Below are 16506 nucleotides of genomic sequence, written 5' to 3'. Positions count from 1 at the left end.
CAATTTTATTATTAATAAAACATTATTAAATAAAGCATTGAGAAGTGTTTTTTCCCATCCTTGACTCACCTTTTTCCTCAATTTCCTTTGACCAAATCTTAAGGACACAATCTGTTGTATTTTGTAATTTTCTGAAGTGTGCCTCTGGGAATTTGTATCACTGGAGTGTGCTATAATTGAGGGATTTTTTTCTACAAATGATTGGTATTTCTGAGATAATTATGACATTTTCCTAATGGGAGCGATTTGGTAATGTCCCTGAGAGAGCGTTACTTCCTAATTTTAAGTAAAACTCCAGAGAAATTGGGAGACTGCCTCTGCCAGGCTGCTATTCCATCTGGAGTTTTTATGACTGTGGCTTTAAATTATACCACCTTGAAAAAAAAGTTTCTTTTGGCATTACTCATAATTTGATTCTAACATGGGAATAGTTCTGTACATATATGTCAGGCTCACTATCTTAACAAACATGAAGGACAGCTGATGACTAATCACTTTCATTTTCTTTTCTCTTTACCTGAAACAGAGGGATCTTGGATCTCAATTTACGAAACTCTCTCATCGACAAGCAGAACTACCACGATGAACTTTCTCGTAAACAAAGAGAGAAAGAACGAGATTTTCGAAATTTAAAGAAGATGGAGCTGCTCTTGAAAGTGTCCTGGGATGCACTCACTCAAACACAAGCCCTACATCAAAGGCTTCTATTAGAGGTGGGTGCTGTACACCACTATCTGATTTTTAAGCTCAGTGCTGTCTTTTTGAAAAAATAAATAAATTTAAGTTGTTTTTGCTATCAATAAAGAAAAGGAAAAGAAAAAGAAAAAAAAACAGAAAAAAGGGTAATTTTAAAATACAACAAACCAATGATAGAGTCTATAATCCTATAATGTTTTTCAATCTCTATTTGCTATCCCAAGATTAGAAAAAGGTCTTGTTTGGATCTGGCATCAGCCTGGCCAGGGGAAGCAGTTGGGCCATCCAGTTTTGAAAGAGTTAATGGGGTCACTACAGGGTAGGACCAAGTGAACCACTATCTTTACCAGTTGAAATTGATCCAGAATGTCGTCGTCGTAGATTTTAACAGTCATGGACTAGGTCAAATCATGTCAATACAAATGGTCAGTCGGCCTGCACCTCCAGCAGGTAGATTGATTTTTTTATAACTGTGAAATCTCTTTAATTCTAATTTTTTTGCCTTAAAACTTTATTAGTACAATATTTGTTACACTAGCTTTTTGTGATTAGATTTTTCCTGGTGTTTCCTTTACAATCCATTTGCTTTCGTTCTTTCTATACATTTGTTTAAGTATGGCAGTTGAAACCAAAGCTTCAGGCTACCTGGCTGATTCTTTGTAGCATCAGAGGCATACTCCAGTCAGAGAATGTTCAAGATGGCTATTACTTTCTTTCTGCCTCTGTGCTCCCAAGTGAAGGGTTTTGGTCCTGTTGTCTCTGATTCTCTCCTCTCTCAGGTGGCACTCTCTGAGCTAAGCTCTGCTGAAAGGCAGTGGATGCTTGAGAGGCTGCATCCTTGTGCTGGACCTTGGCCAGTGCTTCCTATGGTGAAGAGATCAATCTCTGAAATGAAGCAGCTGGACATATAGAAACCATACTTTTTAGGATTATCATGCTCCATGACCTTATGGAGATTCATGACCTCAGAAATTTAAGCAGAAGTTTCCAACTGTGGTAGATACTTCCGGTCCTAATCTATGCCTAGTTCTCTTCTCCTTCTGGGCACCTGGAAAATTTATACTTCTTTGCACCATTTTCAGTTGAGCAGAGTAAATTAGTTCTGGCCAATGAATTGTGTGCAGAAGTGACATGTGTCACTTCTATCCTGGAGCATGTAATTGCCAGTATGACACCCTCTAGCTCTTTTTCCCCTTCTGTGGCAATTGTGAAAGTACATGATAAAATGAAAATGCTGCAAAATGGAATCAGCCAGGAATTCTGAGCCAATGGTGGTCTTAGAGAATCATCTTGACTGGCCACAGGCTTTGTCAGAGCAAGGTATAAACTATCTTGGAAGAGTCATGATAGTTGGGGGTTGTTTATTTCTATAGCATAACCTAGCTCATCCTGACTGAAAGAGCAACCTTTAGAAAAGTGTGAAGATAACTGGTTAGGGTTATGAATGTAAAGAATGATTAGGTCTTGGCTGTGCTGTCAAATGGCACTCATGGACTTTTTTCTATCTCAATAAGGAGAATGTGCTTTTTACACTTTTGCAAAACAAACATTTCTCATATACTTCTAATATTTTTATTACAGTTCCAGCAGGTAGATTGATTTTTTTTATAACTGTGAAATCTCTTTAATTCTAATTTTTTTTGCCTTAAAACTTTACTTAGTCTGATATTAGTACAATATTTGTTACACTAGCTTTTTGTGATTAGATTTTTCCTGGTGTTTCCTTTACAATCCATTTGCTTTCGTTCTTTCTATACATTTGTTTAAGTATGTCTTTCATATACAGCATGTACTTTTTAATATCTGGTTTGAAATTTTCTGTCTTTTAATTCTTGTATTTACTCCAAAAACATTTAATGTAATTGTGTAAACTCTTGGGCTTATGTACACCATATTACTATTGCTTTCTTTTCTCCCATTTCGTATTATGTTCCATTTTCTCTCCTGTTTTTCCTTCATTTGAATTAGTCTAAAAGGTGAATTTCTCTATTTCCATTTTATAGTGTTCTGTTTTCCTCATTTTTCATGTGTCAGTTTTACATTCTCTGTCCATTCTTTCAGTGGTTACCCTAGAGATTACAATATTCACCCTTGACTGATTGGAGCCTAGTATAAATTAATTCTTTTACTACTTCCCAGGCAATGCTAGAACCTTTGAAAACTTTTTTTAATTAAGTTTATTAGGGTACCATTGGTTAATACAATTATGTAATTTTCAGGTGAACGTAATAATTTGACATCTATATATTCTGTTCTGTTTACCACCCAAAATCCAGTTTCCTTCAGCTACCATATATTTGATCCCCTTTACCCACTTCACGCTCCCTCTACCTCCCTATTTGACCCCCTTTACCCTGTCTACCTTCCCACTCCTCCTCCACCTCATACCCTCTGGTAACCACTAGTCCATTGTCCATGTCCATGAGGCTCTGTTTGTTTGTCCTGTTCATTTGTTGCTTTTAGGTTTATATTCCACATATAAGTGATATCATGTGATTTTCAACTTTTTCTGTCTTGCTTATTTCATTTAGCATGATTATCTTGAGGTCCATCTATGTTGTCGGAAACGGCAGTATTTCATCTCTTCTTACGACTGAGTAATAGTCCATTGTATATATGTACCACAGCTTCTTTATCCAATCATCTATCGTAGGACACTTCAGTTGCTTCCATATCCTGGCCACTGTGAATAATGCTGCTACAAACATCTGTGTGCAAATATCTTTTCGGATATGGGTTTTCAAGTCTTTGGGGTAAAAACCCAGTAGAGGAATTGCTGGATCATATGGTAGATCAATTCTTAGTTTTTTGAGGAATCTCTATACCGTTTTCCAGTGGCTGTACCAATTTTAAGTCCCACCAGCAGTGTATGAGGGTTCCTTTTTCTCCACATCCTCTCCAAATTTATTACTTGTTCTGTTGATTAAAGCTATTCTAATAGGTGTGAGATGGTATCTCATTGTGGTTTTGATTTGCATTTCCCTAATAGCTAGAAATGTTGAGCATCTTTTCAAATATTTGTTGGCCATTTGTATGTCCTCCAGGGAGAAGTGTCTGTTCAGGTCCTCTGCCCATTTTTTGATTGGATCATTTGTTTTGTTGTTTTTATTGAGTTGTATATTTTGGATAATAGAATCTTATTGGAGGCATTACTTGCAAATACATTTTTCAATTCGGATGATTGTCTCTTTACCTTGTTGACGATTTCTTTTGCTGAGCAGAAGCTTTTCAGTTTGATGTAGCCCCATTCATTTATTTTCGCTTTTATTTCCCTTTTATTTCCCTTTTGAGGTCAAATTCATAAAACCCTCTTTAAGTCCAAGGTCTGAGTTTAGTCCCTATGTTTTCTTCTATGCAATTTATTGTTTCAGGTCTTATATTCAGGTCCTTAATCCATTTTGAGTTAATTTTGGTGTGTGGTGATAGACAACAGTCTAGTTTCATTCTTTTGCAGGTGGCCTTCCAATTTTCCCAGCACCATTTATTGAAGAGGCTTTCCTTTCTCCACTGTATGTTTTTGGCTTCTTTGTTAAAAATTATTTGCCCATATAAATATGGGTTTACTTCTGGATTCTCGATTCTGTTCCACTGGTCCGTGTGTCTGTTTTGCTGCCAATACCAGGCTGTTTTGATTACTGTTGCTTTGTAGTATAATTTGAAGTCAGGCAGCATAATGCCTACAGCCTCGTTCTTTTTCTCAGGATGGCTTTGTCAATTCGGGGTCTTTTGTGCTTCCATACAAACCTGATGATTTTTTGTTCTATTTCTTTAAAAAATGCTGATGAGATTTTGATGGGGATTGCATTAAATCTCTATAATGCTTTAGGTAGTATGGTCATTTTAACTGTGTCGATTCTTCCAATCCAAGAACATGGAATATCTTTTCATTTCCTTGTATCTTCTTTGATTTCTTTTAATAGGGTCTTGTAGTTTTCATTATATAGGTCCTTCAAATGTTTCGTTAAATTTATTCCGAGGTATTTTATTCTTTTTGTTGCAATTGCAAAAGGAATTATTTTTTCCACTTCTTTTTCTGACGCTTCATTATTAAAGTATAGGAACACTATGGATTTTTGAACATTGATTTTGTATCCAGAGACTTTACTGTATTTGTTTATTGTTTCTAGTAGTGTTTCCTATTTGGATGCCTTTTATATTTTCCTTTTGTCTAATTGCACTTGCTAGGACATCCAATGTTATATTGAAGTACAGTGGCAATAGTGGACAGCTTTGCCTTGTTCCTGATCTTATGGGGAAGGTTTTTAGTTTTTCGCCATTAAGTATAACGTTGGCTGAGGGTTTGTAATAGATGGCCTTTATTAGGTTAAGATACTTTCCTTCTATACTGATTTTGTTAAGTATTTGGATCATAAATGGATGCTGTATCTTGTGGAAGGCTTTTTCTGCATCGATTGATATGATCATATAATTCTTATTTTTGAATTTTTTTATGTGGTGTATCACATTAATCGATTTGCGTATGTTGAACTATTCCTGTGCCCCTGAGATGCAGCCAACTTGATCGTGGTGTATAACCTTTTTAATATGTTGGGCTGTATTCAGTTCGCTAGTATCTTATGGAGCATTTTTGCTTCTGTGATCATGAGAGATATTGGTCTGTAGTTTTCTTTTTTTGTGTGTTATCCTTACCTGGTTTTGGTATCAGAGTAATACTGGCCTCCTAAAATGAGTTGGGAAGTATTGCTTCCTCTGATTTTTTGGAAGAGTTTGAGGAGAATAGGTATAAAATCTTCTTTGAATGTCTGGTAGAATTCACTGGTGAAGCCATCTGATCCTAGACTTTTACTTTTTGGTGGGTTTTTGATGATTGTTTCAGTTTCCATACTGCTGATCAGTCTATTTAGATTTTCCAGATCTTGATTGTTATTTTTCTAAGTGCTGGTCCATTTCTTCTAGGTTAATAAATTTGGTGTTATATACTTTTTCGTAGTATTCTTGCATGATCCTTTGTATATCTGCTATGTCAGTCGTAATTTCACCTCCTTCATTTCTGATTTTATTTATTTGTGTTCTTTCTCTTTTTTCTTTAGGGAGTCTAGCAAGGGGTTTGTCAATTTTATTAACTGTCTCAAAAAACCAGCTTCTTGTTGTATTTATTTTTTCTATTGTTTTTTATTGTTGTTGTTGTTGTTGTTTTCAATTTCATTTATTTCTGCTGTCATTTTGATGATTTCTTTCCTTCTGCTGACTTTAGGCCTCATTTGTTCTTCCTTTTCTAGTTTTTTAAGATGAAGCATTAGATTATTTATATGGGCTTGTTCTTGTTTTTGGAGGAAGGCCTGTAATGATATGAACCTTCCTCTTATGACCACTTTTGCCATGTCTCAAAAGTTTTGATATTGTACTATCATTATTATTCATTTCTATGTATCTCTTGATCTCTCTTTTTATTTCCGACCCAGTTATTCTTCAGTAGCATGTTGTTTAATCTCCATGTATTTGTGGTTCTTCCTGATTTCTTTTTGCAGTTGATCTCTAGTTTCAAAGCATTATAATCAGAGAATATGATTGGCATGATTTCAACCCTCTTATATTTGTTGAGGCTATCTCTGTGTTCCAGTATGTGATCGATTCTTGAGAATGTTCCATGTGCACTGGAGAAGAATGTATAAGTAGCTATTTGGGAATGGAAGGCTCTGTATATGTCAATTATGTCTAGTTGGTCTAATGTGTCATTTAAGGATATTATTTCCTTATTGATTTTCTGTTTGGATGGTCAGTCCATATCCGACAGTTGGTTGTTTAGGTCCCCTACTATGATAGTGTTTTGGTCTGTTTCTCCCTTTAGTTCTGTTAGTAATCGCTTTACATATTTCGGGGCTCCATGATTGGGAGCATAGATACTAGTATGTGTTGTATCTTCTTGGTGCGTGATTTCCTTTATCATTATGAAGTGTCCCTCAATATCTTTCTTAACCGTTTTCATTTTGAAGTCAATTTTGTCTGAAATTAGTACCTCTACTCCTGCATTTCTCTGAATGCCATTTGCTTGAAATATCATTTTCCCTTTCACTTTGAGTCTATATTTGTGTTTGGAGCTGAGATGTGTGTCCTGGAGGCAGCATATGGTTAGGTTTTGTTTTTTGATCCATTCTGCAACTCTGTACCTTTCTATTGGTAAGTTCAGTCTATTTACATTTAGGGTGATTATTGAAATATGAGGTCTTCTTATAGACATTTTATTTTTTGCTTGCTGATAGCTTGGTGTTTCCATGCTTCCTTGTCCTTGTGTTTCTGTTTTCTTTATTTTGGTTGGCTTTTGTGGGTTTTGCCTTTGGTTCTTCTTGTTTTATGTTATATACTTCAGTTCTGAATCTTTGATGTGTGGTTACCATTATGAATATGAAAAGGATAGTTATACATATACAGTCGTCCATTTTCTTCTGCATGTGCCTTATCTCCTTTCCCCTTTACAAATCTAGTTCTTTGAGTCCTCTCCTTTTCAGTCACTGTTATCTCAATTAGTTCCTATGTATGCTGAACGTTCATTACTATCTTGGTATAGCAATTCTCTTCTTATTGTTTAAGCTTATAATGCCCTGTTCTTAGGAAGGGTTGCACTCCTCTGCTTCTATTTGCCTGATAGTCACTTTACTCATAATTATGGTTTTTTTGGTTTTTTTTTTTGGTTTTGTTATTTTGTTTTAGATGAGCTGACACCTTTCAGTATTTCTTGTAGTGCCGGGCTCGTAGTGGAGAATTCCCTCAATTTTTGTATGTCTGGAAAGGTCTTAATTTCTCCTTCATATTGGGATACATTATTCTAGGCTGGTAGTTCCTTTTACTTAGTAGTTTAAATATTTGATTCCATTCCTTTCTGGCTTGTAAGGTTTGCGGTGAGAAGTACGATGATATCTAATGCGTTTTCCTTTATAAGTTACCGTCTTCTTTTCCCAGGATGCCCTGAGAATTCTTTGTCGTTGATTTTTGATAACTTTAATACAATATGTCTTGGTAAAGGCCTTTTTGGGTTGAGATAATTGGATGTTCTGTTGACTTTTTGAATTCTAAGCTCCAGCTCATTCCTTAGCTTGGGAAATTCTCATCAACTATTTGTCTGAAAATGCTTTCTAGTCCCTGCTCTTTTTCCTCACCTTTGGTAATGCCCATTATTCTTATGTTTCCTCTCCTGATGGTATCAGCTAGTTCTTGTATTTCTCTTTCATTATTTTTCGATTTCTCTCTTCGATTTCTCTCTTCTTCCTTCTGATTTATTTCTAGATTTCTGTCTTCAGTATCACTGATCCTTTTCTCCATTTGGTCAACTCTATTTCCCAAGCTTGCTATTTCATTTTTCAACTCTTGCAGTGTGTTCTTCATCTCCAGAATATCTATTCTATTCTTTCTGAGGATTTCAATCTCCTTGCTCTGCTCATCTAGTTGTTTTTTCAGTTCCTGAAATTGTTGATATGACTCATTTCAGATCTCATTGAGTTTTTTCAGAAGTACCATCCTGAATTCTCTGTCATTTAAATTGCATATTTCTATGTCTGTAAGCTTATTTTCTGGAGATTTTTCTCTTTCTTTCTGAGATGCTTTGTTACCTTGGTTGTTCATGGTGTTTAATGGACTATTTCTCTGCCTGGGCTTTAATGGAAGTATATTCTGCCTTTTTTCCCAGAAAGAATATTTATTATATAAAGGTCTCTCTTTAGCCTGCAGCAAAGAAGGCACTTTTCTTTTGGTTTCCAGTAGGTGGCATCTAAGCCACTTGGATCCCTGCTGTATATAAAGTCTAAATAATGCTTTTTAAAATTTTTCTTTTAGATATTTAATCACGCTCGCTACCCTCAGTTTCAGTCCCTGTCAGTGTCAGTGACTGTCTTGGCAACATTTGCTCAGATTTCCCTGGGGCTCTGCAGTGATCAGTCTTGGAGGTTATGAGGGTAGGGCTCTGGGTTGGAGTTGGGAGCTGTGGCTCAGCCTTGGTTTTGCAACTGCAGCTGGTAAAAATGAGCTATTGTTTCTCTGTGGTCCTATCCCGCTTCTCTGCTTTCTGCCCTGATGACTGGGCCCTGCTGTCAGCTGTGTGGAACTCACAACACTCCCAGGCAGGGCTCTTCGGGGAAGTCACTGCACCCTCTCCCCTCCCTCTCGTCCTGCAGGGAGGTCCGGAGGGTGCGAGAGGCAGCTTCTTTATTTCTCCCAGTCCATTCCCCATCACCCAGGATTCTGACCTGTGGTAGCTCTTATGCGCAGATCCATGCTCGGACTTCTGGTGTGCAGGTTTGGGTGTTCTTTGTTCAGTTTTAGATGTTCAGCTTATTGTTGTTTCAAGGGGAGAGATCTGAAAATGTCTCACTCCACCATGTTTCCCAGAATCCTTATCTGAAGACTTTAACTCTCTTTAATTTTGCAACTCTTATGCCTTCAAAGATATTTTTAATCCAGCTTTTCAAGTTATTCCTTTTGGAAGTATTGGTTTATTATAAACTGTTCCACCTTAGCCTAAAGCCTACATTATGGCCACTTCACCTTAATCACAGTGGGATTTACAGTTAATGGCAGGTATAATATCTGTTCCAAGTATTGATGGAAACCTAAATGTGATGCATAAGAAGCTCCTAAAACCAGCAAGCGTTGCTTGTATTAATAAAAAAAAAATCCCTGTTAATGACCAAATAACTATAAGTAATATTTCTTTAAACAGTAACAAAATAAAAATTATCATTGCCTTTAATAACTTATTTTGTTGATTCCAGTAGTAAGTAAAGTTAGTCTTTTAAATATGTTTTTAATACTGAATCAAAAAACATTCTGCTTAAAAGTAAAAACCTAAATAGAAGTAGTAACATAGTTGTCACTTAGAGAATTACCTCTTATTAAATCTCATAAAACAGTGTACACTGATAAAAGTCACAAGATTGGTTCTAAAAGACGACGCACAATAAACAAAATTAAGTTTTTCTCTACCAGAAAATCTAAATTAAGTAAAATAGAAGAGACACGTAAATATAACATGTAATTCTGCTATTTCTACTTCCAGTTAAAATACAACATATTGCAATAGACTGTGCTTCCCACCATAATAGCCAGAAAAAAATGGATAAACTAAAAATTATTAAAAGACATAAAAGACATATAAGAGTTGTGGGAAGTATATTCCACAAGGGCAGAAGCACTTCCTAGGTAAACTGGGATGGGTAGACTTTTTTCTCCCTGGGGCATTTGCCAAGTCTAGGCATGGGCAGGTAGAAGATGGACCTCCCTTAGTAAGAGAGACTTCCCTGGGGTTAGGCAAAACTGGCAGATCTTTTAAGGACCATGTGGGTTAGCATGACAAATTACAATGTGAAGGATTTCTTAATTGAAGACACCATACTCTCATGTAATAATAATACACATTACAAAACATCTCTCCATTTAATCATGGCTCCTATTGACTTCCATTTGGCACTGAAAAGAAATAAAACCCCATGTCTACACTTTAATACTGTCCCCTCAGTGCCTCTGGGGGTTTTGCTCTGATAGTCATCATTATGTTTTAAGGGTTGGAATATCACAGATCTGTAAGGTTATTCTCTTTCTAAACATAAAACCATGCTCAAGGTTATGACAACAACAAAAGCCTCTAACCAAGTAAGTATGCACTTTCTTTATGGTACATGTCAAGCAGAGTACCATGCAGGTTATCAATCCCAAGAGAGCAGAACACCATGCACCCCTTACCAATCCTAGGGGAAGAGGCCCGTAACATCTCAGTATTGGAGTCACCAAGGAAAACAACAGTCAAGCATTGAATGGAACAACACGTTATTTACATAGAGAAGAGACAGAGTAAGTCTCTTCAGTAGTGGACACTGGTCCCCAATGGCCAACAGATCTTTTCTGGTGGCCAACTCAGAATGATTGGCCTAAACTCCCTCCAGTTCTGCCACAGTAGAAGAAACACTGATTCCCGTCTTGTGGAGTCTGTAGTACTAAAAGTTGGGAGTGTAACTGAGGGCCATGGGCATCCATGCTAAAGAGAACAAGGGAACACTTATTGTGCCTGAAACAGAAAAAGATATTCCCACACAAAGTGATAAGCCCGTCACAGGCTATGTGGACTCTATCTCTTGGTAAGGAAGTGTTCCAGGCCCAAAACCAGGCCAAGTGGCAGTGGAAAGACTTCATACAGGAGACTGCCTTCCTCAACACTAGAATTTTCCTTTATTTGTAGTTTTCTAGAAGTTTTATCTTTCTTTGCTCTGATTTAGAAGTGATTCTGCGTTTTTCTCTCTTCCTGACTCATTTCCAGTGTTCAAGACAATTGTGACAACATACTATTTGAGGAGAGTATAAGCTTTGAATCCAGTAGAGTCAGGTTTAAATCCTAGATCCCTCGAACTCATTCCGATGTTGGGCATTTCAAACCTTTCAACTGAAACTATTGCAAGGAATAAAAGTAATTACAAATGTGAAATTGTGTAGTACCAAGAAATTGGTACCAAGAAGTAAATGTTGCTTTCCCTACTTTATATATATGAACTTTTTCAAAGGCTAAAGAAAATTTTATAGTTAACATAAGATTGTGAATGTGGCTATTTCATTCCTATGGAGACAACTGTACCATCAGGCTCTATTGATTAACCTCAGAAATAACTCTCTGTACCCACTCTTCATCATCTGAATGACTGCATCTGCCCACCAGCTGTTCTGCCATGGTTCTATCCTCTCTTTTGCTACCAAATTAACATTCTTAAGTGACACTTTCATGTGTCACTGACCCGCCAAGACATGTAGTGTTCCTTATTTTACAGAACCCTTATTTTATTTTCATAGAATGAAAAAACTGAGAAGACTCATTAAGATCATATGGTCATGTAAGGAAGGCAAATAGGTTTCATTCCAGCACCAGCTCCATTCATTTGGTGGTAGCTCCTTGTAGTAACTATGTTATAAAGGAATCTGAGGCTCAGCACTGACTTATCAGTTCTGTGGGTGATTATGATGTCTGCCTCAGGTATAGAGAGGCAGATAACGAAACAGCACATGTGCCGTGTAGTTTCTATTCCTAATCAAGTCCTATTCCTTTAGCTGATTCTTGTGGTATATCTTCATATTCTAAGTAATATGCTTTTTGCTACGTCTTGATTTTTCATTTTTAGGGCTGATTTTTTTTTACTTCTCACTATAAAAGGTAAGGATTAAGCTTTCTTAATACCCTTGTTCAACAGATACATGTCTTATCTCTCCATAGCCTCATCATTTTGGCTAGTTCAAAATTTGATGTTTACCTTATTATGAATATGGAAGGGCTATTGACACCTGAGTAATATAATATCAGATAATTATTTTATCCTTTCTTACAAAATTTTGTGTTCCCAGGAATTTAAAAACAACCTGTTTTTTTATTTGTAGTTTTCTATAGACTTATTAGTTCAATCCCAAACTGTCCTCTAACTGTAAAATTCCCTGTCTCTGTGTTAAAATCTATTCGGTAGTCTAGTCATTTAATCTTTTTGAAGAAATCACTTCTGACACTTGTCAATGACCTGTAACCAAAGGCCACTAGGAACACATTTGTAGCTGAATGAACCAAGTTTGTTACTCGTTGCAGTAAGGGAGAACACACACCATGAGAAATGGTAGGGTATCTCAATAGAGGGGATTAAAAAAGACTGATTTTGTAGATTGGACAATGTTTATGGTTTTGTCTGTGATAGAACATGACTACAGTATGGTCTTGTTTTTGTCTATGATCATAGAATGCTCTTGTCTGATGGTGATTTTCTATGAAATTGTGTTCAGCAAGAGAACACTAAGGCCTAGCTGTGAGTGCCAGGTCAGCTCCTGGATGTCAGGGGCTGCTTTTCTCATTCTTGGCCTTCTGATCCATTACAAATTGGTCTCATTGCTCTATAGCGTACTCTCCAGCTTTTATCTTAGGAGACTTACTTCATCATCTTGGTGATTCCCTTCATCCTTCTTCTATGTTGGGTCTCCTATTTCATGGATCTCTTCTATTTCTCTTTCATGGCTTACTCTCTCTCGTTTCAGTAGCTTTTTCAGAAAAGATAAATGGAAAGTAATTTTTAAAGACCTTATATGGCAGAAAATGCATGTTAGAATACCTTGCATGTCAGAAAATATTTTAACTTCACACTAGCTTCACAGATGACTAATAATTGAACTAATTATGTAATTTGGGGTTGGAAATTTTTTTCACATAATGAAGGCATTGATCAATTGTCATTTAGCTTCTGGAGTCACTATTAAGAAACTTGGTGTCACTCTGATGCTTGATCTTTTGTTTAAAGCCAGTTTAGTTTTATTTTTCATATCGGAACCTTACAGGATTTTTTACTTGTCTCCAGAATTTTTAAATTTCAGAATGTTGTTCCTACTTGTAGGTCTTCTGTTTTTATCCATTGTGCTGGATACTTGGTGTATATAGTAACATATGACCTTCAGTTCTGAGACTCTATCTTGAGTAGTTTCTTTAATTTCATCTAGTCTTTCTTTTGGGGACTCCTATTATCTAGATGTTGTACCTTTTAAAATAGTCTTAATTTCCTTATCTTTTTTCTCTTATTTTCCATTTCTTTGTTTTTTGGACTTGCCACAAGGGAGATTTACTCAATTTTTCCTTCCAATTCTATTTAATCATTCAGTCTGCTAACACATTTTAAATTTTTCATGAGCTCTTTTTTCTCTTAATGTTTCTTTTTTACAGTATCCTTATTCTTACTTCCTACTTTCTCTTATTTCACTGAAAATATTAATGATAGTGTTTTTTTTATTTTTCTTCTCTCTGCATAGACTTTATTTTCTGCAAATTTCATTTTCCTGTTTTTTTGTTTTTTATTTGTGTGTTTGTTTTTGCCTCTTTTCTATTAAAAACTTTATTCAAATATCTGGTGGTCCTTAGCTATCTTTTTATATTTAAGAGTAGGATACCATAAAGCCAATTGGATGCTGTTTCTGGAATGAGGCTTGCCACTATAGGCTAATCTAGCTAGAAACAAATATATAAAGAATGGCCTTTAACCAAAGAGGAGATTGCAGTAAAATGCTCTCAAGTTGTTCATATTTTAATAAATAAGTGCCGTTTATATTAGGGCACTCCTAGCTATTATGGTCATAAAATAGCACTCATAGAACATAAAACTAACAAAAATGAAAATGAATTCAAATCCTCTTCCATCACTGATTTCAAGAAAAATCTATGTTTTTGTCCTAGTACAGTTTCAGTGAGAGACTAACTTCCTCTTTGACCTTATGACTTGTAATTAGCCCAGCCACAGTCCTACAGTGGTTGGCAGTACTTGAAAATAGGAGTGGGTCAGGCCAGTTACTCCCAACTTGAATGAACATTTCAGACTTGGATACAATCCAAAAAGGAAAGAGATAAAAGGTAAACATGAAGGGCTCTGGCTATTTTTGAGAATTTGCTTTCCCCTAGAGACTGTCCCAGAAATTCAAGCCACAAACCTCATGAAAGTTTGAAATATTTTAGAAAAATATCAAAGCCTTAAAGAAACTGAGGTTAACTAATATCAAATAATTGGGATGTTTACAGCAACAGAATAATGTCTAATTTCTCAACTTTTATGAAAGTTACTGATGCTTGTTCGTGCATTGAAAATGTCAGGAAGAAAAGATTCCAAACTATTAACAGTGACTCCTGGGGAGTAGCATTTGAAGTAGAAGTGGGAAGCAGAGATGTTTAATTGCTTACTTTAGACACTTTTTAATTGTTTGTTTCACTACAATAAACACATATTATTTTTTCTAAGTATGAAATTCTACTCTATAAAAATCAAAATAAAGACTTAAATAAGCTTACAAAAAGCTTGCTGATATTTCCAATTTAGGGCTCAAATGTAATGGTAAATATCTCAAATCTCCAGTATTAGAACATAGCTGGAAGATAACTAGAATCAATTAGGTTGGCAATTTGGTTGCAAGAAGTAAGAGAAACTCAATTAGGTGGCTCAACTACATAGAGGTTGTTTTAGTCACATAATAAAAAGTCCAGAGATAGGCACAGCAGATATTTTTGTATAATGAAAAGTCCAGGATCTTCTTAGCATCTTTTTTCGTCATCCTTAATGTGTATGGGTTTTTTTTCCAAGGTCATTTCACATTTAAACATAAGATCATACAGAAGTGGGAAAGAGCAGAGAATGAAAGGCATATGACAGCTGACTTGGCTGACTCTGTCTTTTTAACAGGAAAAGAGTATTTTTCCAGGAGCCCTATCCAGAAGACTTCTATTTACATTCCATTGGCTTGTCCCAGATCACATAGAGTCTGAGGAGTCCTGGATACATTACAGCACTGAACAAAACTGAGGTTCTGTAAGGTCAAAGTGGAGCATGGATATTGTCTAGAGCAGGCAACCAGCAGGCTCTGTTATCAGTGGCTCACCTTGTTACCTCTTCCACAAAGCAAGAATACTTAATTTCTGCTTAAAATTAGAGGATTGAGTTTATGGAGAATTGAGAAAGGCATCAGAAAAGATATCTGAAAAAAAATCAATAAAATTCATTGCAGTATTATTTGTACTTCAAAACATTGGAAATATTGAAACTAAGAAAATTTGTCAGAAGCTTTTAGTTAACAGAGTAGCTGGTGATTATGATCACATCATATCTTCTATAAAAGCCTTATTAGTGTCCCTGGTCCCAGTTATCATTTATGTACAGATTTGCCTATACTTGGAAGCAAAGCATTTAGAGCAGCCCTCTCCTGGGTACCTGTGGCAGAGAATCAGACAGGGACCAGGGACTTCCTCTATCTTGGAAAAATTAACTCCACTTTCTAGAAGGAGAAATCAAACTCTTCTTTGCTGGCTTCTTAACTCTTCCATGAAATCATCTCTGATTATTCAAGTCTATGTTGAGCTCTCCCTTTTCTGACTTGCTATAGCAATTATCTGCTCATCAAAACCACAAATTCTGTATGTTGTTATATGGATTTTACAAGACCATGTCTAAGTCCAGTGTGTGCTCCTCAACAGCTAGCTCTCCATGGTAGGACAGGCCCTGGAAAGCAGGATGCCTTTGGGCATTTGAGGGTAGGAAAGTTGCTACTAAAGATACACAGGTTCATGGATGTTGGAGCCTCCAAAGACACCCTTTAGCTAGTTTAAAAGAGCAGCATGAACCTTAGAAAGATGCTGTTAGATAACCTTTAAATCACTAAACAGTATAATATTTCCTTCTTGGGACAAATTTTAACCAATATTCTACCTGGGTGCCTAGACGTGTGTGCTGTCACAATAAAAGGTAAACCAGATCAGATTGTAGTCATGTGCTTTTAGTATAAAGATTCAGCTCTAAACGTGCTCTAAGTCAAGTATGCTGCTGTCAGCACTCCACGTTAATCCTTCTTGTATCCTGGGGTGGTATTTCCCCAGCAGCTGCCATGTGTCTTCCTCCTCTCTTCTCTTTTCTCCATCATAAAGAATCTGACAAGCTCATTCCTAATTAAGGAAGCAAAGGCTGTTGTAATGAAATGTTGCCTTCTCCCCAAAGTACTTTAATGGAGGAGAGAAACTCAGTAGAAATGTAATGATGGAATTTCTGGTAGCAACGAAGAAAGTTAAGACACTTTTCTTTTTTGTAAGAAATTTCCAGCTACCCATCAAACTACTACATAAGAGTAGCCAACTATTCTCACTGTTATTAATAATAATCTATAGGATTTCAAAATAAATTCACACTTTATAAGAATATAAATATTTGAGTATGCATGTTTCTAAAGTGCTGAGTGATCAGTTAGAGGGGCAGTAAAGTGTTAGGATCCTGGGCTCTAAGTCTAACCACCTGGGTTTATACCTACACCATTGAGGCAAGTTGC

The 16506-nt window shown here is 36.2% G+C and overlaps 1 protein-coding gene across 8 annotated transcripts in view; it reads left to right on the top strand.

Annotated features, from left to right (window-relative positions):
• CCDC146 (coiled-coil domain containing 146) overlaps positions 1-16506 on the top strand; it is a 139757-nt gene that overhangs the window by 102351 nt on the left and 20900 nt on the right. For all 8 annotated transcript variants that reach the window (XR_005649900.1, XM_039848949.1, XM_039848947.1 and 5 more), the window contains one exon: positions 527-713. Coding sequence is in view for 7 of the 8 variants with exons in the window: in XM_039848949.1 (XP_039704883.1) it covers positions 527-713 (187 nt within the window). In the remaining variant the exon portion in view is untranslated. The remainder of the gene's footprint in view (positions 1-526; positions 714-16506) is intronic.

This window comes from Pteropus medius, unplaced genomic scaffold (genome assembly GCF_902729225.1).
Source record: "Pteropus medius unplaced genomic scaffold, Ma_sr-lr_union100, whole genome shotgun sequence".
In the NCBI taxonomy this organism is placed as follows: Eukaryota; Metazoa; Chordata; class Mammalia; order Chiroptera; family Pteropodidae; genus Pteropus; species Pteropus medius.
The sequence above is the reverse complement of the archived record's forward strand: the minus strand, read 5'-3'. Positions and strand labels throughout refer to the sequence as shown.